At 53.0% G+C, this 24,205-nt stretch overlaps 5 protein-coding genes across 5 annotated transcripts; 1 reads left to right on the top strand and 4 right to left on the bottom strand.

Moving 5' to 3' along the window:
* Positions 1-4,340: 4,340 nt before the first annotated feature.
* On the bottom strand, positions 4,341-4,817 carry PG998_009696 (uncharacterized protein; the record flags this gene model as incomplete). The annotated part of the gene is made up of 1 exon (XM_066876512.1): positions 4,341-4,817. The coding sequence occupies one exon, from the start codon at positions 4,815-4,817 to the stop codon at positions 4,341-4,343; it is 477 nt and encodes a 158-aa protein (XP_066728668.1).
* A 4,229-nt stretch (positions 4,818-9,046) lies between these two features.
* PG998_009695 (uncharacterized protein) lies at positions 9,047-10,067 on the bottom strand (the record flags this gene model as incomplete). The annotated part of the gene is made up of 3 exons (XM_066876511.1): positions 9,047-9,268; positions 9,771-9,820; positions 9,896-10,067. 3 exons carry the CDS (start codon positions 10,065-10,067, stop codon positions 9,047-9,049), a joined length of 444 nt encoding a protein of 147 aa, XP_066728667.1.
* Positions 10,068-16,462: 6,395 nt separating this feature from the next.
* On the bottom strand, positions 16,463-18,898 carry PG998_009694 (cytochrome P450 alkane hydroxylase; the record flags this gene model as incomplete). Its single annotated transcript, XM_066876510.1, has 9 exons — positions 16,463-16,593; positions 16,716-16,758; positions 16,864-17,190; positions 17,235-17,620; positions 17,754-17,923; positions 17,983-18,051; positions 18,107-18,346; positions 18,423-18,666; positions 18,721-18,898. Coding segments are annotated over 9 exons (1,788 nt in total), but the record flags the coding sequence as incomplete, so codon positions are not given.
* A 1,047-nt stretch (positions 18,899-19,945) lies between these two features.
* PG998_009693 (uncharacterized protein) lies at positions 19,946-21,580 on the top strand (the record flags this gene model as incomplete). Its single annotated transcript, XM_066876509.1, has 6 exons — positions 19,946-19,999; positions 20,098-20,193; positions 20,263-20,844; positions 20,921-21,413; positions 21,466-21,501; positions 21,558-21,580. 6 exons carry the CDS (start codon positions 19,946-19,948, stop codon positions 21,578-21,580), a joined length of 1,284 nt encoding a protein of 427 aa, XP_066728665.1.
* A 277-nt stretch (positions 21,581-21,857) lies between these two features.
* PG998_009692 (uncharacterized protein) lies at positions 21,858-22,499 on the bottom strand (the record flags this gene model as incomplete). The annotated part of the gene is made up of 1 exon (XM_066876508.1): positions 21,858-22,499. The coding sequence occupies one exon, from the start codon at positions 22,497-22,499 to the stop codon at positions 21,858-21,860; it is 642 nt and encodes a 213-aa protein (XP_066728664.1).
* Between the last annotated feature and the right edge of the window lie 1,706 nt (positions 22,500-24,205).

The raw sequence follows: 24,205 nt of genomic DNA, 5'->3' as shown, positions 1-24,205 counted from the left end.
CGGGACTGATCGCGAAACTGACAAGGGCTACCCCCGGCAGATCAGGGGTCTAGTAAGAATTATCCGACTCCTACTATTGGCACCCGGTCAATAAAGAGCCTTATGCAACTTATGTAATGAACGCTTCGGCATCTCATTGGGTCCTCAGCCCTTAAGTGAAACCAACAGCTCACTTGGTGTTCATTCAACCCGAGCCGTCCTGCGATCGTCCAAGGATGCAAGCAGCAAATCATGGCGATGCAGTGCAGAGGGCCTTCGGCAATTTGCAAACCAGCCCATGCTGCATGAGGATGGCAGGCAAGTAAGTAGGAAAGGTTACCTCGAGCGCGTTGACGTGTGCACCCAATCTCGGGATCCCAGATGTTGGCCGAAGGACTCGTCGAGCGTCGTATCGCTACTGGCTCCCCGCGAGGTGAGAGCTCCTCTGGTTTGCCCGCTGTTACATCAGTCTCCATGCTTGCCTCTCTCCGGGCTCTCCCCGTTGTTTCCAATTGATGGTCCACCAGGGTTGAGTCGGGGGGGTCCCTCTCGAGATCTCACGAGCTCTGAACCTGGACAGCAGCCGGGCGGGGTTAGTTACAGACGACTGCTTACTGCATGCTGTGTATTGTGAGTGAGTGTGCATGCCGACATCATCCTACGGTGGGTCGGCAAGTACTGGGCAAGGTGAGAGAGGAGGAGGCATTTTTGGAGGCAAGCATCAAACAAACCATCAATCGTTTGAGGGACAAAAAAGCCTCTGACGTTCTAGTGCTGACCTTGATGTCCCATTGGTTCAAGGCCTGTGTGTAGTAGACCAAAGGCGAAACAAGAGCGCGGCGCCGACGACGTCCGTCGCGCATAACTGCTGGAAAGCGCCGTCGTCATCCCTCCCCCCTCAGCAGAAACATATTGCGCAATAGGTGTCGTGTTCGGCCGGAGGGATCGGCGCGCATAGCACCGACGGGATGAGACGCAACAAGTTTTTTTTCCCATTCATTTTTGCTATTTCTTTCCTGGGCCAGTCTGTCAGTTCCTGGGCACAGGAGGCAGGAGGAGAACGCTGATCGGCGCCTGTTTATGCCGATGCTGGTAACAATTAATTGCACACAGCGGTAGGCCAGCATGTAGCCATGTCTGTTCCTACAGGAGCCAAGGTCGTTCGCTATGCGCCATCCATGTAAGCGCCTCCAGGCGGCAAAGAAAACAGGCAGAAGGTATTATCGTCTAAGCGAGGCGTGAGGTTCTTTTACTGGGAACACCCCCTACCGACCGATCTCAAGTCAAGTCAAGCACGGCGGCAGATGAGGAAAACCGAAGACGAGGTGGAAGTGGAAATTTTCTACCAATCGCTGGAAATCAAGGGGAACGTTGCCTTGATTCGGTCAAGTCAAGGCAGAAACCAATGCAGTTCGCGTCCCAAAAACGCCCGAGTTGACAGTGTGCCTGTATCATAATGGCTTAGCCGGATGTATGCGCGCTCACGCAGATGAGATGAGTTGCTGCTACCAGACCATGGAAATTTTCATCATGTCATGTCCAGAGCATTCCCGAACCGCGGGCCCCGCCCAGGGAACAACACGGCCGAAACTTAGCGATTGGTTGGCATGACAAGACGAAGAGAACAGACGAGAAATCTCTTCAAACTTTGCATAAGAGATTAGCAATTGCGCCGCTGCGGGCGGGCTGACTGACGGCAATAACTAGTAATCAAAATAATAAATAAACATCAAGACGGGATTTCGGGGTCCGGATATTTCTCGAGCGAGCAGAGAGAGTTCATGTCGTTCGAAATAGCATTGGGCTACGCCGACTGCTAACCCAGCTGGGCTTTAGTACAGAGGGGGCCACGGGGGGCGTTTGGGGGTCGATCGATGACGGACCATGTTTGTGTTGACAGTGCTGTTGGATCTTTGACTTTGCATGTTATTTTCATTAGCTAACAGGTGCATTGTTGGATGTAATTAGTCTTTGGGCTGAACAAGTTCGGCCGACTTCTCTCGGAAGAAACTGACTTCTTCTCCCTGGCCTTCCTTCCCGAGCCTTCCTGAGCCTTCCCCTCCTGAGCCCTCCTGCCTCCTTTCCTCGAACCTGGATTGCGGGATATTGTCTTCATAAGGTTTTGGCTGGGCAAAGTCAAGGCCCCTCAGGCTCCAGGGACAACGATGCTTCGATCGGATCAATCCACGTCAACAACGCACGCAGCTTTCAGCCGGGAACCCATTGGTAAGCAAGCATCTAGGCATGAGAGGAGACAGTGGCGTAGTACGACTTATTGGTACGACACTTTACGTAGGAATATGCAGTATGCAGGATGGCGTGCTGCTAAGGGGTGGATAAAAAGGACGCTTCGGGTATGTCGCCAATCGAAAACTATGTACCTACATACGTCGTCTACATGGCTGGCTTCTGTTTGGGTTGATTCTGGAGGCCATGGCAGCCGTCCAAGGGAGAAAACAAAGCAAAGGGAAAGAGAAAGAGTGAGGCTTGACGGGGAGTGGCTTGCCCCATTCAGCACGCCATTGATGGCCTTTCTACCCTACGTTCTAGCTTTTGACTAACCCTTAAGCTCCGCCAGCCGTTAGAGGGTATGATGAATAGACTGTGGGAGAGAGAGAGAGAGGTTGATGTTGCTGGCTCTAGGTTGGCCCGGCTGGGCTGGGTTGATCCAGATGCATGGGTGAATTAAGAATAGAGGAAACCTAGAGCTCGCCTACTGCTGAAAAGCTGTGTGTCGACCAGGGTCCGGCCTGTTAGTTGGTGTTATGAACTGTAATAAGAGAGACGAAAACGATAGAGGGAGAGACGGAGAAGAGAGAGAGGGAGAAGACCTCTCAAACACAACAAACATACAGCTGTCTAGATGTACTGCATAGTGTCCGTCAACGTCTGGTGGTTGGTCGTACAGAAGGAGGCACCCCCTGCGAGTGCATGAGCGCTTTTTCTGATACATAGCCGTCGACATGATTGCCACGCCTCGCAGAGTCAAAAGGAGCCCTACGCCGGAGCCAGCGGGTAGACCCTGTGCCTCGCTCAAGAGCAACCACCTTACAGGCCAGATCCCTGGAGGTCCGAGAGGGAGTCGCTTCAGGCCACGGCACTATGCAACGAGTGGGAAAAAGTTAGATACACAGCAAACATTGGCAATCACTGGGAACGATTTCAACTCCGGAGCCGTGTCCAGAACCTTGGACGTACCCCCATCGATGGACGGTGGTGAGGAAAAGACAGCAAAACTCGATACGTGTGGTTGTGAAACTAACTACTCGGTAAGTCGCTGCCCATATCGGCAGTGGCCGATATTGAGAAATAACAAGATCGACTTGGAGCCGACTCTGGGGAAAATTAGGTTAGCATACCTAGTATTGCTTCGTGGAGCCGTGGGCCTTTGGGCCAACATTTGCCAGCACACTATTTAGTATACCCCATAACTATGCGAGAATATCTCCACAAACGCGAGACTCCCAACTGAAGTCGGGCCATTTGGGCGCTGATCTGGGGAGAGCTCCTGAGTTCCCCGTCCAGAACCCGTCGTCACACGCAAGGCTAGCAAGAGGAGTCTGCAGAGAAATTAGTCATGATCAGCCGGCTTCTGAGCTGGGCGTCGTTGCGTTCGTGACATGGTATTTGGGAGGGGCTGGGCTCCAGAACGAAGAAAACACTGGTCAATTGTAGTGCATTCAGGCGGAACAGAGGGAGAGGCGGAGCTTTGAGATAATGTTCTCATATTGTTTTGCCTGCCCGCCTACCAATTGTCTGTTGACAAGGTAGGCTGGTGTATATCAAATAAGCTAGTCTAATCGCCAACGAGCAGCCAAGGTTCAGAGTAATACTCGAACTTCACTAAAGCGTGAGTGTGCCAACCAGGCACGCTGCATCGTAGTCCACCGTCTTCATGCCGGATTCCTCGCGTTTTTCCGCGGTCCAGAACCCTCCAGTGTCCCAAAAGGCGTCGAACCGAGGCCAGGTCGCTTTGGACCCATGCCTCTTCGACATCTCTTTATGCCGTGTCGCTAAAATCACAATGATACCCCAATCTGTATCATAGTACACCATGATCCCAAACCTAGATATCCCAGAGTACGCCGCTCGTGTAGAATATCAGATGGCCGATTCCATGCCTTCCCTAAACTTTTTATGATGCTGAGCTCCGGTATATGCTTTTATACAAACAGCTGTTCCATACCCTCCTCGGGTAATGGCCCAATGTTCAACTCCGATGTAACAAAATGAAAGAAAACAGTCGTAGTAATGAGTCGTGTCGTTGGTTGAGTCATCCGGGATGCCGAGATGGGGTATAGTGTTGGGTGACGAGGTAAATCCAAATTAAATGACAAAATGTAGAAGTTGGTTGATATGGTTTAATATGAGCGGCGGCGTTGCACCTTGGCATGTTCGAAGGAGCTGGCGTAGTCTCTCAGCTGCTTCTTGGCCTTTTCTGAGAGACGTTTGGAGTCGCTGCCGGTGGAAGAGTTGCTTTGTAAGGAGCACAAGCTGCTATGAGAGCTTGAGGGTGTAAGAGCCCGGCCAGTAGACGCCGATGTCAACTCGGACCTGTGGGCTAAAGGAGATTGAGGTTGGGGTGTAGAGCCATAAGGCTGAGCATTGGTGAAGTCGTAGGCTGGTGAGAGGTAGAATTTGGTGGACGATTTCGAGGATGCCCACGAGTGTGACGGGGCAGCTAGGCCGGGCGAGCTGGCTCTAGTGTTCATCATTGTTGAGGAAGCTGAGGACTCAAAGTCGGAAAGTCTGCAAGACTCGGAGCAGTAGGTAGCACCGTCTGTTTGTCTGTCACAGGACAGGCAGAATTGGTGGTCCCAGGACTGATCGAAAGACATGATGACTGAAGGAGGGGTTCGAGTACGGTAGTCGTAGGTAGTGATAGTTCGAATCGATCCTCGACCACGGAGAGTCGATAACACGAGGTTGGCTAATAGGTCGACCGAAGCTGTCCAATATCCAAATACGGTGTTTACTGGTAAACCGAGAAACAGTCGAGGTCTTCAGTTCCCAGGGCAGATCGTAGGTGTTGAGCAGGGCAGAGCAGAGTCGACAGAGAGGTGGTATAAGTCGTTTGGGTAGAAGACTTGTACGTTGTGTGCCTCCTTGGGGGTTGTGTTCTTTAAAGGTATGATAGAGTGTGAAGTTGAAGAGGAGCAGCGAAGGTGGTGAAGAGTAGAGCTGTATCAGGACAAATCGAAAGAAGATGCTTCAGGGAGTGGAGGAATAGAAGGCTCATATGTATTGGAAGAGGTTCAGTGACTGGACGGAGGCTTTGTCACTTTGGTGCAGCAAGTACACGGTCTATGTGAATCAGGGTGAAAAGATACCTCCTCTGGGCTTTGATCTTCGGCTATCCTGCAAGATTCCCAAAAGATGGTGTGCTCAGCACTGAGGAGGACCCAGAGGGCCAAGTGACATGGGAAACCAGCGACGGAGTGGGACCAGCTGCAGTAATGGTGAATTCAGAGCATGCACTACTTGAAGTAGGGTGTGCTTAACAGAGACCAGCCCAAAGTCCAAAGTCACAGAGTGCTTGCCTGGACAGTACCTGGAGACAGACCCTGATGGGCACTCGCATGAGAAGACTCATCAGTCCGCAACATTCTCACAGCACCCCCCCCTCCACCCTCTCCTTTGCACCCATGTCCTATCCACTTGCATCGTCCCAAGCCAGTTAGCGCCTGCAGTAGCTCGCTGGTAGGGTGTGTGGGAGTGCCCAGCAGGGGGTATGCCAAACATTGGGAGGACACCGGCGTGCGCCGCCTAAAACAACATCGAGCCTCGAGACAGAAGAGTTTTCCCTTGTCTTCAGAGGTCATCAGGGGTGGCACGGACTAGCGCCGGCTGAGAGCAGGGGGCCTTGAAGGGGGTGTCGATCTGCCAAAGCCAGCCCCATGGTGTGCCGGTACGGCCAATCTTGTAATCTCCCAGCTCGAAGAAAATCCTGCGAAGGGTGTGTCGACAGCAGCTGCCTTCTGCTCTCCGTCTCAGAGGGCTACGTCGGTAGCCAAGAAAAGGACGCAGCAGGCTCCAGAATACGTACATTCCTCTGGACGGACTTCGTCGCTCACAGCACAGTGTAAGCGAGCTGCTGTCTCTCCGGAGCATACTGTGTTTTAGGACTCCCTTGGTGAACTGTGGACGTACGAATGTACGTGTCTTTGTGCACGACTTGGACGATGCCATGCCGTTTCTGCCTGAATCACTAGCAAAGTGACTGCTTTTGATATATTGACTTTGTTGCTTTTTGGGAGGTTTCTTTCCCAAGAGAGAAAAAGCCGCATTCACGCTGAAGAATGCAGATACAGTACACAGCAACGGTGCGACCGAAGACCTGCCCAGTGCAGAACCAGTGTTCCCTATTCTACCAGGTTGCAGCGTACTTCATTGTCTCTCCTGCATGTAACTACTCACCACCACCACCACCACACAGGGTTACAGAGAGACCGCTCGTCCCACAACTGTATGATCAGAACGGAAATGGGAAGTGGACTAACGGCTCACAGCGTGGGGGTTTCTCCTCACTATCCCAGCGGCAAATTGAATGATGGTCTGATATTAACTATTGCATCTTGCCATGAAACTAGCAATTGCGAACCACCTGACGCTTGATTGATCGCTGTGGAAGTCTAGAATATGACTTGGGAATACTAGCAGCAGCAGCAGGCAGTATTCTGGGCAGTGGTTGGGTCGATTTTGGGCTGTCGTTTCTCTCGGGGCGACTATGTACGAGCAGTGCAACGCCTGGTGCAGCGTTTCGCTGGTAGATGCATGTTTTCCCATCTTTTGATTGATCAACAGGTATTTGCCTCATGCCTTTGTCTCTGTAGGCTGTCGGATTCAATGGTGGTTTACCCGCCAATCGTCGAAGGGGTCGGACACAACACAGCGAGGCCAGCTATGAACTACATGCAATCACACCATACCTGTGGGTTATTATTGCATAGCGTTTCTGATATTACGAATCTGGCACGAGCATCACGTATGCGAACCGCGATCGGTATGTTCTCGCAAGAAACCTCGAAACCTGTGCTTGGCAGCTTCCATCCTCTCTTCTGGTCGGGCGACACCTTTTCCCCAAGAGCCTGCGCCAGCCCTCTCGCTTTCACTCTCTCAAGATGTACAGGCTTCGGTGAGAGGGCTGCGTGCAACATGAAATGACCTATACTTGTAAGTCCGGGTGTCGGAGGCAAACATCGAGTTGATAGCTCTGGAATCTTTTGTCTAGCAACCTTGAAACCAGTTCCCACCCAGACAACGATGCTGGCCGATGGCGTGGGAGCGATCCGTCACGTTTCCATGCTTCTTCATGATGCCACTGTGAGAAGACTGCAGCAGTGTTGCTACTGCCCCCGCCGGGCTCCATCACTGCATGGGCGAAGGGAACCGGAGGGAGCCAGCCCATTTGTCTGCCTGCCTGCCTCTAAACCTGCGTGCTGTGTCTGCTGTGTTCATTAAGCTGTACCTTGCGTTGGGGGCCTCTGGTCCCTATCACCGAGCAACCAATGGGTGTTCGGAGGAGCAGCAGGACGCATTGTGATTGGCAAGGCCTCCTCCCGGATTACCAAAAACAGAGAGCAGAGAGGTAGGATACATGTGCAAAAAGGTGTGGCCTGCTCCGGCTCTCTCCCTCTTGGCCAATGGCAGGGGATGACGAAGACACTCTGTGCTACCCGACGATATGCATGTTTGTATATGCAGCAGTGTGTGGACGGGAACGACCCAGACAGCAAAAAAGGAAACAGCTGCAAGTGGTGCCTGTCACCCCGGACTCTTCACGTTCGTTTCTCCACCCTCCACCCTCCACCCTCCATCCTCCGCCCTCCACCTTCTCATCGGCAGCGCTAGCTGGGAGCTGGCTCGCTTGGACACCACCTTGCCCGATTTGATCTCTCCGACATACACGCCGAGATGCTCTCCTCTTTCTGCTGGTTTGCTGAGATGCAAATGCAATCTTCAAACCACCCATCACCCGCTAACCAGTACTAACCTCACCTGCGTACTAGGCCTATCTCTTCACACCAACGAGGCCTGCATGAAGCATGGCTCACTAGTCTCCTCTCTATTTTGCCAAGGCCTTGACTGAAGCATATCTACACGCACAAAGACTGCGACTACCAATTTGTGTAGACGATCTGTATGGATGATGGCGAGAGCCACACACACGTACGCACACACATACACACACACACATATATGCCCGAACTCCTGTGCTACTCTACTATGGTTGGTTCTCTCTACTCCATCGCCACCTGACCACATGTTCCAATCACACTCCCGTGATCATCGGACAGAAAGGAAGCGATGCATTGCGGAGTGTGCATACTGCGGAGGCTAGTGGACGATGTGGTGGGTTGTGAGAGGGGCGCAGATGCGCTTTGCGTTGCCTACGAGGCGTGATTCCAGGAGCAAATCGACGGATATCTATGCAGGACCCTGGATCGTTCGGCTTCCATGACGCTTTCCCTGCCCCCTTCTTCCTACGTAAACCCACACATGCCAACATCATCGTGGGATGATTCCCGTCAACACCCTAGCAGTCTGACTAACTAGCCTCCAGAACGTCAGGGTGGTGGTGGTGACTATCGGTTGATTCTTTTGGTAATGCCAATAGGGCACTTGGAAAAGAGCCGATCCGTTATTCCCGATCAAGACCGTGGCGGATAGTGTGTTACGAGTGATGTCAAGGAGGCAGACGACACGGGGTTGTCGCGGGTACTGAAAACCTATGTGAGACAGAGGAGGGCTGGCAGCTGCGTTGCGACGATACTCGCAAACTCGGACTATCAAGCCCTCCAGAGATAACGTGTTGGCCAATGAGGGGCTCCGGCTTGGTCAAATCTCGGAACAGCTGAGCCATCAACCAGCTCCAAATTTAAGACGAGACGCTCGTCGATAAGCGGATATAGTAGACTACATTGGATGCTCTATATTAGATATGGAGTGGTGGGGCATACCTTACTCTACCATAGTATGTACATGATGCCATCCTGCAGATGCAGGCAAGTTCGTTCTCCATCGTACCGAGAGTGATAACCACTCTCCACCGAAACAGCAGCAGTACTTATCGTCTGCGCAAGTGCAAGATGACGGCAACGGCGGAGACACGCACGCGATGCGACAACCACTGTACTATGTTTGCGACTATGTTTGCGGTTGTGGCGGCAGCAGCAGCAGCAGCAGCAGCAGCAGCAGCAGTAGCAGCAGCAGTAGCAGCAACAGCAGCAACAACAACAACAACGTACCTAATCCCCAAGCACTGCCATATATTTGCAACAATCATCGCCTGTTATGGTGTGCATGTTCACGACTCTAGCGGCTTGCTAGGCAAGTGTATGGAACGAACCCTTCTTACATTAGGTGGGTAGGTGGTAGGTGCCTAGTCTCGCTACGATCTGGGATTGGTCCAGTAGTCCAAGAAGAGGCTGGCTGGCTGGCTGGCTGGCTCAATAGAATCACAAATGGTTGGATGCCAAAAATACCATGACCATCCAGCATCATTCCCATACCAAAGACAAGATGCAGATGTGTGTGTGTGTGTGTGTGCGTGTCTGTGTCTGCGACGTTATCGTCGGTCCCACTGGAGCTCGCGCACACACGCAGCATCCCCACCTCCGAGCTCACCCAGTAAAGTAGGTGGTAGATATTGCGCATATTTATTGCTTATCTACCTGCCTACCAGAACGTCATCGGTGCCTCATCGAGTAGTATTATCCATATGCCCGAGCCATATCTTATCGTGCCCAGTGTAGTTGACGACACGATCAATACGACCCGCCATTGCAGACCGCGAAGGTTTGCACGCAGACAGAGTCGAGCATCTCCCGAAAGCCAGACCCTTGACTGCCGTAGCGGGATGTGCATCACACTGTCCAGCAAGGGCGACGCCATTTGTGAATCGAGGCGGGCTTACCCATAGGCGGCCCGTAGCTCTCAGTCCACTCCATCGGGTTGTTCCCAGCGGGGGTTTGCTTTGGTTGCTTTGTTTTCAGGGTTGATCCCTCCAGTGAGACACACGACGAGTCAATGTAGATGCTGCTCTTCTTCTTTTTCTTCTTTTTCAATGCACCACCACCGCCAGCCATGTTCTTTTCGTCGGCGGTACACACCTGACAATTGCCAATAGTCTATCTCGACCAGACCTCCCGAGCCAGCTACTCGGGAAGACGTGTCTCATGTTCGGACTTGGTCTCGAAGCAAAACCGAACCCCCGGGACACGATCGTGATGCTACGTGCACTCTAGGGGAGTGCTGCCCGTAAGACATTGTGAGAATATAGACATCACTCAGCAAGTGAGTCCGGCACTGTGCAGATTGATTTCACGGCCGGCCATGCCCGAACAGAGCAGACCGTCGGCGGTTTGCGGGAGCCATATGTTCTGTGATTCACCGCGTAGCCCGACTCATTAACGCCGTAACCGCTCTCCCACCATGAGTCACTTTCGCTTACTGGAGAGCTAGCGACCGCTGGGCTACAGGCTAGCCCGCCGTAGTCGCAAGTGGCTGTTGGCTATCTCTTTCTAAACAGAAAAAGACGGACGAGATGTCGTTTGACTCTCTTACTCTCCCTCCCCCCGGGCCTTACATACATATGTGTGACCATGCTCCGCCCCATGGTGGTATCATCCCCTCTCTCCACTCCGCAGGGGACTCATATCCTTGATTGCTGTCAGTGCGTGCTCTAGTGGTCCTATTGCGAGCGTCAACGGCGCATCTGCCAAGGATACGACCAACGACCTCATTATTGAGCAATATCGCATTGCATTCATTCATTCACAGAGAATGTTCAGATTGGAGATTGGATCATGCTGGACGTATGCGGCTGGCATGCGAGACGTGGTCTGGATTCATGAGCTCAGGGAACCCATTTGCCACCAGCGGTTCATGCAGTTAGAAGTGCTTGCAGGAGGTGCTGCATATTGCCACGACGACAGTACTAGTATGCTGAAAAGGGTTTGGTGTCGATGCTATGGTTAGCCCTCACCCCCTTCAGATACTGTCCAGGTGTTTTGTCCAGGTTCTGTCTGTCGATTCCTCCGAGCCCCCTGGCCTCGTCCAACGTCGAGAGGCGTGAGTCTATTCAGCTGGGACTGCCAAGGGCGTTCAAGATTTTTCTCTCCGCACATATATATGCTAGTCGAGCCTCACAGACTTGTAAGGGCCCCTGGGCACTGCCCTGGTAATTCTACTAGCTATTTTGGAGTTGGCTGACGATCACTAAAGGTGACTCGGGACTCGGACTTAGGTTATTAATCATTGCCGGCGAGTGTGCGCACTGCGCGGCGGTTGGAGATGTTATGCTTGCTTGCTGGCAAGTAGGTATAGCAATCAAGAAACGAAGAGAGGAAATAGACTCTGATACCACGCTAATACATATACGAGATTCCCAAGGAGGAAACCAAGTCGGCCATCGCCTCGCGGAGCCCCCAGGCTTGTGTAACATCGTTCGACAACCAGCAAGGTTCTCTCGCGCCATTTGGTTGCGGCTGCAACGACATTCAGAAGCCCTACCAGGAACGCGAACGGCGGCGGAGGATTTTCTCGATTTACCCAAGCCCCGAAGTCCTTGGAGACGGTCTCCTTTTGCTGCCATATCGGCCGAGTGCCTATGCGTTCGTGACGACTTGGCTTACATACATACAGGACAGCTGATCCCTGCTGTCGCATTATGCCACACAAATACTTCTTCACGTTTTGCCAGACTCGTCTTGGCGACGGAGTTGCCAAGTAATTAGACGCAATATCTCACTCCAGAAGCCCCTCCAACGTGTAAGAGCTTCCGAAACCCCCAAATGCTCAGAAATTAGTCGTCGTTGGATAGCACAGTCAGCCGCCAATAGTCCGGCCCTAGCAACTGGAATCCTGGGTTGACCTACTGTACGCTTTGACTTGGTCCCAAATCTCCTGTCCATTTGCCAAAATCTCACCAAGATTTGGTTCGCGCATCTGATTGGTTGTTTCCCGAAAAGAATTCTTTTTGGGGCAACGGTCGATCCGTTCTGGCGGATCTCTGTGCTTACCTTTGCTTACCTTTCCCGGACTCTCTCTGACTTCCTGTCTTTGCGTGTACTAATAGCCAGCCAAGTACGCGAGACAGAGCCCATGGCGAGTCCGAGCCGTGTTCCAACCTGGCTTTTACTCTGGCACTGTGCTGCCGTGGGCGGATGGTGCTGTACCATACGGCAAAAGCTGCAAAAGAGCCATCGATCCATCACTAGCCAAGACCAGAATCATGATTCAACACCAGTACCCGTCGCAGCGACTCGTGACTGGAAGAGGAAGGATTGTGTATTGGTGGCTTATGCAGCTAGCAACACAAGCTGGAGGAGGAGATTGCAGTAGCCTCAGTAGCCTCCTCGCTTGGGACGGCTGGACGAATCGCCTTCGTCACGTCCAACCCCGCATTCTGGCCGCTTGGCGGTGGGTAATGTAAGTATGCAAGCATGCATCATTACGTATCGTATCGATGCAAGCACCCAGCACCCTGCCAGCTGTCGTGCGTGGGCCTGGGTTGAGTCGGACAAACAGAAACGACGACTGAAACAGAAAAGCAGAAAATAGCACAGCGCACCCGAACACCAGATGCCAGAGGGACGCACCTGACCACGTTTTCTCCACACCAATCACGCTCGAGGTTGGAAGGTTTGGCGGATCTACAGGCTACAGCCAACTAATATCACGGCCACAGCAGCTGCCCCAGCCAGAACCCCAATCAGACTGCTGTCATCCCACACGCCTCACGCCCGCACACGAGGCCCTTCACCTTTTTCAGCCCGCCCAGGCCGTGCGTGCCAGGCCCGGTCTAGTGCGGCTAGTGGAATGAGTATCATCGTCGCCGTGGCTGTCTTCAGCGGCTGTTCATAGATCGACGCCTCTTACCGAGTACCGTAGGGTTGGATTAGATGCTTCGCTGCTTTCTGCCCTGGTCGTCTGGCAGCTGTCGCAGAACCAAGTCTCGCCATTGGCCCGGAGCGACTGAGCGAAATATACCAATTAGAGCATCCTTCCCAATGCGATATGATATCTGGGCACCTATACAGCGGAGACAGCCCGTATAGGAAACCCTTCATTCACAAAGGCTGCCTGTTCTTGCCCATCATCAGGAGCTTATCGGACTTTGCACAACCCACTGGCGAGCGCATTGCCGGATTCGTGCACATCCTCCTCCCAGTGGACAATTAGCATGTAAGCACTACTTGGCTTGCTCGACCATGGTTGAGGAGGGGGAGGGGGCATCGGAGGCCTTATCGACGGGGCTCGTCATGTGGCACAAACCTCAACTGTCAAGTCGAGCGCATATCGCAGACTCCTTCTGTCTCGGCCCGTCACACAGCAGTGAAGAGGCCCAGACTCGTCCGAAATAAAAGTGCTTACGGCATTTGTCCCTTGCTCATTGGGTGGTGGCACAGTCTTAGTTCGGGGCGAAATGCCACCACCCTTGAAGGAGCTCTAGGCTGGCCGCCCGTCGAATGCAGCAGGCTCTTTCTGGAAAGCAGCTCACCCATCCACTCAGCTTGGCTGGTTATGCAGCATGTCGACGCCCGAGAGGGAGAGATAACGACCAACATCCATATTGCATGCCACACCCTCGTCCTTCCAGCAGCCAGCTACCAGCAATATAAGCACTACGCTATGGGCATTCAAAGTGGCCACCACCCTGCCGCTTGCTCCTGGTGTGTCGAGATTCAAGACTGCAGCAGCAAATCTATTGGCTTGAATCGGATGGTACCTTGCTCTAGTTCGCAACCCGATATTAACACGGCATGCTTTTTGTTCGTTTTTGGTGAGAACAGGAGGGGCATCAAAGAAAGCCCGCAGCTAGAATCTTGATGGAAAAAGTAAGTGGCACCGTGTATTGCTTTTACTTACACCGGTTGAGCTGTAGAAATCTTCATCCCGCTCGCTTGGAAAGACATGAAAGAAAAGAAACTAAGCCGGCGGCGGCTAATTCGTGGACACCGAAAAGCCAGGTCGTGGCTTTCGGAAGCCTAGCTGAGACGTCAAAGCAGAATACTGCTGGCAGGGCACCCGTCTGTATGAGGCTCGGGGCACGAGGAGAATCGCATCCATAAACGCTTAGATTCGGCCCCCTTCGCTTCTTTCGGTGACCTCTCCTTCATGCGGGTGACTGCAGCATCGAACTTCTGTGTTGCCTGTCGGGTTTTTTTTCAGGGGTCGGTGTTGGCCCAGCCCAGTCATACACGAGAGGCCATTCATTGCCTTCTCTCCGTTGATTTGCGGCTTGGGTAGCAGTAGCATTGGTCATCACACAATCGACCTTCGGGTTGTTTGCTACCGACTGCATCTTTCGCGGTGGTACTACGCTCGCAGGCTGTACTGGTATAATTGCTACGCGACAAGAACTCACCCAGCTGGATGGTACGGACGGCATGATGTCTTTGCGTGCGGGTGAAACACTTGGATCACACACTTGACAAAACAAATGTGTTTGCTTGCTGGGAAGGAACACCCGCAGACGTCGACCATCGACCCGGAGACCTCACTCTCTCCGCAACTACCTGACTGCCCCCCTGCTTCTTCTCCTTTGGCTTATGTGTCTCTGTCCCAGTACATAGTTGGTGGCTTGCTGGATATGAACCCCAGCCCCTGTCCCTGCAGCCGAGAGAGCGCTTCAACCACATGGGCGGTAATGCGTGTCCCATGCTACTGGGCTGGGCTGGGCTTGGCTGGCGTCTGTTCCAACGTGGTATAACGCCATCTCAGAACGCCCACTGACGGGGTCTGGCTCTCTCTGTGCGTTGTTGCTGATGTTGCTTTTTTCAGCTTTCCCATGACCCCTAGGGGTGGTTTTGTTGGGGCAGCAGGGTGTATTACTTGCGTGAGAAAGGATCATCTTCCTGGTCTCGCAAGGATCCGGATTTCGATTACAGGTCGTAGACTCGCTTAAAAAAAACTTTTAGCGGTCGGAATATCAGTTCAGGGCTGACCAGGTCCAGGGTCAGATCATCATGGGTTCTGATGAAACAAACAGTCCCTATGCCGACAAGAATCCTTGCTAGACAGTAATCAGTTTCCAAGCTCTCGGGGTAAGCAGGGTCGAGGACCTGGGGCATTCATCTATCAGTCAATGCTGAGTGCCGAACTATTACAAGATACGGCACTGTCTGTGTTACACTGGGGTATAATGGCAAAAACTGGGAACACATAAGTAATCAATCACATTGATTGACGGTGGACGACAAAGTCTTAGATAAAGCCGCTTCTTGCTGGACCGACGCCAAGCGAGATTGACTGTGTCCATTGGAGCGCCTGACTGAGACTCGAGACTCGAGACTCGAAGTCTCGGGAATGGACCGAGTTACCAGACGGCCCCGAGTTTTCCGCAAAGTCTTGCCTCGCCTGCTTACTCACACCTGGGAGATTGAGCATTTCGCGTTTCGCCGTCGGTATGATCTGACGGGCGGCGGCGGCGGCATACCACCTGGTCCACCAAATCTCACCGCCGAGAGAATTGGGAAGTAGAGGTCTAGCTAGGTCTGTCTTACTGCTGACGAAGGACCAAGGGGAGAAACAAATTCGACGCCAATGTGTCCGGCATCTTGCTATCGTGTGTGTTGGAGCCAAGGGATGGATTCAGGATCCAGGATTTCAGGACAAGATCAATCATGGGAGCACAGGGGCGCTAGATAGATGCAGGCATAGAAATCGGGTACGACAACGAGACAGGGCCATCGGCACACCGAAAATAAATTAACACTTACATGGACGTCTCGTCATGACTCTCGCGCAATCGCCCGCTGTGGCGCAGAGGCGTTGTATTTGGCATCCGGGGGAGGGGGTGCGACGGCAAGTGACAGGTCTTCTGGTTCTGGGTCGCAGCACTGTAGGTACGTAGATGTGATTCTTCCAAAACGTCAAGCAACAGAAATTTGCCCCGTTTCCAGCGTACAACACCCTCAAGTCCAGGTGCTCGGGTCACACGACAGGAAGAGGAGAAAGGAGGACGGGGGGGACCGGAGTCCAGAAGCGCCCCGAAATCAACACTGCTGCTGCAAGCTGCTGCTCTCTTATCTGTTGCCTCCCAAGCCTGCCTCCTCGCTGCAGGCAAATGAGCGGATTTCCGTTTTCGGACAACACGAGAGAACACGCCTCGTCGCTGCCGATCAGCTGATGAGGCCTGTTTCCGTGAAGCCTGAAGCATGGGTGATGATTGGACAATGCGTGGCCTTCCTTCGAGGTTGCCAATTAGACTTCTCACCCAAGCTATGCTGTAGAACGTACACACACACACACACACACAGCGGGTTTGCGTGAAGAGCGGATGGGGATATTTGGAAAACAGCATGCATAAAAGCCTTGTATGCATATCGGCAGTAAGTTAATGGCCTCACGTAGTCTTGGTCTGAGAGTAGTGGGCAGAAATAGCGCCATCGCCGTTTAGTCTGTTTCATGCAATCCTATCGAAACGTAGGGAGGGTGCCACGACAGTCTTTATGCTCCGTCATCACGCATGGCCTCCTCATTCTCCGGCCGAGAATAAGGCAACAGGCACGCCCAGCGAGGGCCGCGCGACGATATCGGCCTTATGGAGCTGTGCCTCCCAGTCTCCGCGATATTCTAGCCGTTCGTATCTCTGCAAGATGCGGACCACTGCATATCGTCCGTTGGTTAGTTGCATACGTCTACTAGATCTGCCAAGCCTGGGGGCAGAGAGAAAGAAAGCCAAAGAAGGAAGAGGGGAGGAGGAGGCGATGGGAATAGCTAGGACATACTGAAGTAAGCCATCTCCGTCATGGCAAAGTTTTGTCCCACGCACTATCAACGATCACAGATTCCTATTAGCAAGTACACACACATGGACGCGTGGCAAAAAGGGGGTGGGATGAGTGAATGGACGAATAGACCAAGAGAATCACTTACAATCCTGGGCCCGCCGTTGAAGGGGATGAACTCCCAAGACCTAGGCTGCCAACTGTACCACCTCTCCGGACTGAATGTCGAGGGGTCCGCGAACTCGGCGGTCACCGGAGGGTAGAGGTCCCGACGCCGCTGCATAATGTATGGGCTGTAGGAGACAGTGTCGCCCTTTAGTACCGCGATGTCGGACCTGCCCGGTCCACCAGGTAAGGTGGTGTCCTTGTTTAGCGAATGAGCGTTAGTAAGAACGTCAAAGGGGGAAGTATGCGAAGAGGCATTGCTGGTAGCTCTCAGAAGCAGCAGCACCATGGTTGTTTGAGTGATTTGGTGCTACAACATGGACTGAGGAGACTGAAGACTCAAGGAGTACTCACCTGCAGCGCGGTCCGCACGTTGTAGGGTACAGCTGGGTAAAGACGCAGCGTCTCGTTGAGCGTGTAGCGCAGGTAGCGCAAGCCCTTCAGGTCGTCGTATGTTGGAGCTTTGTGCGACCCGACGGTCGACAGGACCTCTTCACGGAGTCGTGCCCATTTTTCGGGATAAGCTGCTAGTTCATCTGTATGGCGAAAACCCTGTGCGTAAGTACTTATCCAAGACGGCGATAGGTCGTAGGTAGTAGCGAGCATTAATCGGGGTTTATAGGGGAAGGGGGTAAACGTACAGAATGCCCAGGATAGCGTGGCAGCGGTGGTGTCCCGTCCGGCGAGCAGGACTGCCATTATTTGATCGCGGATCACCTTTGGATCGCGTGTGAAGTTGGCTGAACGATTCTTTATATCAGTACTGCTCTCTCGGGAAACATGTTGCAATTTCCGAATCAGCGAGTAGGCACCCTAGCCACCTCATCAATCACGGACACAAACTGATCTGGGAAGGAAACCTGAGAATCGTACCCAGGCCGTGCAAGAACGTGAAATCCTGATCCGACTTGCCAATCTCTTCAAGTTCTTCGGTCGACAGAGTTAGAGTCTTTTCGACAAAAGGCATGATAAACGACTCCAAAGTCTTGATTCCACGGTAGTATTCCTTCTTGTCTACGAGAACATGGAAGGGGCTAGCGAGCCTGTCAGTGGTGTGTCCATGCAGCGAGGCAAAGGAACCGACTCATCAGTACCGACTTACTTCATCATGGCAATACGCATCTGCGTCTTTTGGACCTCATCGAAGGCCTTGATGAAGGCGACTTCTGGGCTGTTCTGTGTTAGCAATTCATCACACTTACGAAAGCTCGAGGGTGAAAGCTCACTTTTCAAGGCTGCCAGCGCTGCGGCCTAAGAGGAATTCCGTTGTAGTGTCCAGCGTAGCTCGATAGAGCAGACTCATCAACTCCACCGTCTGACCAGAGCTTGGCAACTGGGCCATGAAAGCCTGTACGCCACGCTCGAACTTGGCAAGATCGCTGACTCTGTCCTTCAGGAACATAGGTCGAATAAGGGCACGGCTCCCATGCCACAGTTTCCCATCCGTGCTGAAGATGCCATCTCCCCTGGGGAATTCGTCGTAATTAGCTTCCAGATCATCAGGGGGTCAAGACAACCAACCTATAGGGGGTTTACACTTACAAGAACGGCTTCCAAAGCTCATGGAAGTTCGGCCCCTTTCCAAATTCGGCGAATTTGGTGGTCAATATGGTTTTGATATGATCCGGATCTCTGGTGACAATGGCCCGAGTGAGTAGAGGGATCTCAAATTCGAAGACGTCTTGGTTTCCCGACGGCGCCTTGTTAAAGTACTCCGTGAAGAACCCCGAGAGCATGTCTTCCCCTTGGGCCTGGTTCACTCCGCCAAAGAACCTCCATACTGATGCTGTATTAGATGGCAATCCAAGTTACACTTTGTAATTGAAAAGGAGAGACTGACTGGACGCAGGATTGGGTGTCACGTTGAAAGCTCGCACGCCGCCTAGTTGCCGAATCCGCAAGATTCTTTGCACGCGTATACATGTGTACCCTATCATCAAAAGAGCGGTGGTACTTGCTAACCAGCATCCGAGCGTAGCGGCGTTGAGCCAGCTGATGATGAAGCTGAACATGCTCGACTGGTACTTGTTCAGCACACGTTGCTTTTGGGGATAGGTAGTGGTGTCTGTCTCCTTTGTGTGCGTATTTTCATGGCGCGGCTCTCTTGGCAAGAGGCTCAATGCGGAAGTCTCGGCAGCATTCGATCAATAAGACAGCTCTACTTTCTCTTTTTCAGATAATACAAGCTGGCACAGGCCATATTTATATCGGTGCCGGTGCCGACTATACATGCTTTCGCCGCAGATTCGGTCGCCCGCGGAGGCCATTAGCATTACCGAGATCAGCAAGTATGCATATCTGGGACACTGATCCTTGCTTTCAGATTACGGCGCAGGATTTCTCGACGTTGCAATTGGGCCTTTTCCGAATGCGAACCGGTTGTGGATAAAGGACTAGGAGCCGCCCGTCATGATGTTGAACTCTTCATTGGCAATGGGCCTCACTAAAGCATAGCAAGCCGTCACACTCTAGACTCCCGTTGCCTTCAATCCACCCACAATAATACAGTCTGGAGATCAATACTGCGCCGACATCTTCGACGAATCTATGTACGATGACCCCAGGATTGTGGGGCTGCACGTTAGACACTTGGCTGCAAGAGGTTAGCGCTGCTCACAACGGTCGACGGTGAAAGTTTGTTCCCTGAGACGCTCGACCCGACCACCGACAGGCAGAATAGGCAGAACGAACAGGCCCTGGACTTGCCTGGTCTTCTAGCGGCCCTCGGAAGGTTGCAGGCCTTGCAGTGCTCTGTAGCTGCTTTGTGCAGGCCCAATCGAATAGTCCTCGTGGCCGGCCGGTTAATCCCGACGTAGCAAATAGCTCAAACACGGGGCACCTGGCCAGGCAATTTTCTTGACAGCACTAGCAGATGATAGCATAGTGCAGTGTAGTCAAATCCAATCACGAGCTACCACTCAGATTCAACCTCAAGGAAAAAATCACAACTACGGCGACGTCGTTGTCTTCCTCCCCCTCTTGCCCATTGCCATCCCTAATTCCTTTCCCCTCCCCCTCAGCAATATCTTGGATTGATCGTCAAGCCCAAGCTTCCTACCGTCAAAATGTTCAAGCTCGCCCGTAGCCGAGGAGCTGCCACAGCTCTGCGATCAGTCAAGGTACGTACGCTATCAACCTGGCAATGCATCCCGCACGATAACTACATCTGCGGTCTAGTCCATACGACCGGTTGCTAATCCATATGCTCCTACCACAGCCCCAGGCTTCGGCTGCTAGATTCCCCAGCATCGCCCAGCAACAACGAAGGAATCTGAGCATACACGAGTGGCGCTCGGCCGACCTCCTGCGACAGGTACGCTTAACATTGAATATGGCCCCAATTGCATTCAGCGCATCCTCCTAACACTGTCCCCCGCTGCAGTATGGCATTGGCGTCCCCAAGGGCTCCAACGCCACGTCCGCCGCCGAGGCCGAGCAGATTGCGAAGGACATCGGAAACGACGACATGGTTATCAAGGCCCAGGTCCTTGCTGGTGGCCGTGGAAAGGGTAGCTTCGACAACGGCCTGAAGGGAGGTGTCCGCGTCATCTACTCTCCTACCGAGGCCAAGATGTTCGCCGACCAGATGATCGGCCACAAGCTCGTCACCAAGCAGACCGGAGCGGCTGGCCGCCTCTGCAACTCCGTCTACATCTGCGAGCGCAAGTTCGCCCGCCGCGAGTTCTACCTGGCCATCCTCATGGACCGTGGCTCCCAAGGACCCGTCATCGTGTCCTCGTCCCAGGGTGGCATGGACATCGAGGGTGTTGCCAAGGAGAACCCCGAGGCCATCAACACCACCTACATTGATATCAACGTCGGCGTCACCAACGAGATGGCCCGTGATATCGCTACCAAGCTGGGCTTCAGCGAGCAGTGCATCGAGGACGCCAAGGACACCATCCAAAAGCTGTACCAGATCTTCCTCGAGAAGGACGCCACCCAGATCGAGATCAACCCCCCTGTCCGAGACCTCGGATCACCAGGTCCTGTGCATGGACGCCAAGTTTGGCTTCGATGACAACGCTGACTACCGCCAGAAGAACATCTTCGAGTGGAGAGATACTACCCAGGAGGATGCCGATGAGGTCCGTGCCGCCGAGTCCGGCCTGAACTTCATCAAGCTCGATGGTGACATCGGCTGCCTCGTCAACGGTGCCGGTCTTGCCATGGCCACCATGGACATCATCAAGCTGAACGGCGGCCAGCCCGCCAACTTCTTGGATGTTGGTGGCGGTGCTACCCCTGCCGCCATCAAGGAGGCCTTCGAGCTCATCACCAGCGACGCCAAGGTCTCGGCTGTCTTCGTCAACATCTTCGGTGGTATCGTGCGATGCGACGCCATTGCCCACGGCCTTATCAACACTGTGAAGACTCTGGACCTCAAGATTCCCATCATTGCTCGTCTGCAGGGAACCAACGTTGAGCAGGCCCACAAGCTCATCGAGGAGTCCGGCATGAAGATCTTCTCCATCGATGATCTCCAGAGCGCCGCTGAGCGGGCTGTGCAGCTCTCCAAGGTTGTGAAGATGGGTAAGTTTGCCCAACTGTTCACGCTAACGACCAATGCTAATACCGAATACAGCGCGTGACATCGATGTCGGTGTTGAGTTCACTCTGGGTATCTAAACATGAGGGTGGCATAGACTAGGACCCATACTGTACTAACTTTTTCAGACACGTATTCGGCTGTGCGATAAGACGGCTGTCAATTAGAATTGGACGGCCAATGGTCGGTTGCATCACATCTGGGTTTTCCTAACTACAGTTGTGTGCGATGAATTGTATTGAATACCCTGATACTCTTTGTTGTTCTCCCTTGATCCAACAACGCTCTGCCTCCTAATTTCTTCCGTGACGCAATAGCCCCTTTCCCCCATCTTACAATACGTATCCCTCATTCTCCTTCCTGCACAGGCCAGTGTGTGCCTTATGTACTTGCCACACCGTGATTCAACCCTCAAACGCCTTCTGGCATTAGCACGGCTGCGCCACTGACCAACTGCGGTAGTTCTGTACTAACACATGGCGGATCACCTCAGGCTCCGTGTCGTCTCTGAACAACCCCAATAATCCTCTGAAGACCAGCTGCAGGGGATCTTGAAACGCGGAAACCAGAAAGAGGATGACAGTCAGGATGATGACTAAACGGTAGAACCAGTTGATGAGCACCGCAACAAAGTCCATGCCGTCAAGGATCAAGTCACGAGCACTCGAGAGGATGAGAGACCATGACCGCTGGGCGGATGGGAGAGACTCTCGGTTGGCCATGTCGATGTCGGACGGCTGCTGGTCCACCTGGGATCCCTGTTCAGAGTCCTGCTCCGATCCCAAACTTGACTCCGTCCCCGTCTCGGATACTACCGAGGGCTGACGGCCACGCATGTTGGTGAGGTAGATCTGGCGGTCCACCCACGCCCGTTCGCGAGCCTCGTGTTCCAGCTCAGCGGCTGTCTTCCGGTGAGGAGGCGGGACGGGTTCTCGACAGTTGCGGAAAGCGGCGAAGGGCCGCTGTCGTGGGTTTGGACAGAGCTCGTGTCCCCATTTGAGTCTCTGGTAGACGGGCCACTCGTTCTGGTAGCCATACGCAAGTGCTGAGGGTGGTTGCTGTTGGGCCATGGTGGAATTCTGCTGCTATAGCAAGGGTGTTCGATTTATTCTCTTGCTGGGAGGAGGAGGGAGACTTTGGTGATTTTGTTGCCGCCCTGCTGGCTCTTTTTCTCTTTCAAAGAGAGAAGTTGAGGAAAGGGAGTTCTGGGTGATTTTGGACTGAACTGAGCAGGGGAGATTTGACGAGATGAAGATAAAGCACAGGAAGAGTTTGTACAAGGCAAAAGCACTTGTGTAGATGGAAGTCGGATTGGATTGTCAGTAGATTTGATTGAGAGTAACTACAACCATTGCCCAAACGGCCTTGCTTCAATCAGATGACAATCCTGCGGGTAGCAGATCGATCAACAGTTGTCCAATTCACTCAACTGGATACTATTTCAAGCCCGGGTGCGCTCCAGGCAATCATCGACACCGAAACATGTGCTCTATTGTTGATAAAGAACATGGCATTCTTCATATAGGCTCTAGACTCGATCATGGTCATCTATGGAAACCACCACCTTCGTCGAGACAGTGCAAGTAAGTAACAATCAAGCGCATTATCTTGCCCTTGTCTAGTCAACAATACCCGGCAGATTCAGTATCGCACCCAGCCTCGTGATGGCCTCCTGCCTGGATGTGAGGATTTGACTTTGCCCTCAACCAAGTTCTCATAGGAGACAAGGGAAAGTTCTCCCCTTTAAGCCCCTTATCAGATCCCCTTATACGCCCTATTGACAGGCAATTCTTCCTGCTGCGGGACGGAAGTGTGTTCCAATGCATCGTTGCGACGTTAGAAACGAAAGTGCCATAAGGCTGAGAAGACTCCCGCAGGCCATTTCCCCAAGCCTGATGCATATATTAAGTTACATTGGAATATTCAATTTGGGTTGGGGCTTACTTACCCCCTTACGTACGTTTAGTTACTGGGTTGCAGCTCTCCTATGTCGCACCGTCTTATTCCAATCATACCCTCCCTGTATGTTGCCGGCCAATCCCTTTCCATTTCAAGGAGCAGTTTGTGTCGCCTCCTGGACAAGGCAGCTACTATCGAAAGTGCTTTCTGGCCCCCATGTCAGATCTGCGACACCACAACCCTCGGCGGACAGCTGGACTCGCCAGTTGCCGTTAGTCACCCAACATCTCAAGCGGTTGGGCGAATGTCGACAGAACATCCATAGTCTCGGTGCCACCATATGTACCCAAACACAAATCCCCATCCATGCGCGAGCTATAGAGCCGATGTTTTGTCCGTGGTACTATTTCGAGAGGCGCTTCTCTAGCCAAGGTAGTACTCTGCTCCCATTGGTCTGGCTACTGCCGTCTGGCCTTGGCACCATTGGCGAACTCGGAACCTGGCAGAGCTGGACCAGGCAGGCTCTCAGCTACGTCCACGTCGTAGACACGGCCATCTACACACACCACCGACATTATGTGGTTGGGGTCGCGGGCTGTTTGCTATTGTCAGAATTCCCAGTATGCACGTTGGAAGTTTTGGGACCGGGGGCCCAGCGAGGCAATTGCGTTGTTGACTGCCATTTTGGCCCCCGAGCCAACTTTCGGCAGTTCCAACTGGTCTTGGATCCTGATAGGCCTATGATAACTGCATGGCTATACGCCGAGTCGGGCAGTCTTCCTGGTGCTCATGGGCCTCTATCACGGTGTATATAAACACCGCCTTGGCGCCCATGCATGCATGAACATCCTGTCGTCCTAGTCACTTCCTGAGTCCA

This window comes from Apiospora kogelbergensis (assembly GCF_038363985.1).
Source record: "Apiospora kogelbergensis strain CBS 113332 chromosome Unknown utg000006l_segment0_segment0, whole genome shotgun sequence".
Lineage (NCBI taxonomy): Eukaryota > Fungi > Ascomycota > Sordariomycetes > Amphisphaeriales > Apiosporaceae > Apiospora > Apiospora kogelbergensis.
This window is presented reverse-complemented; position numbering and strand designations above follow the sequence as displayed.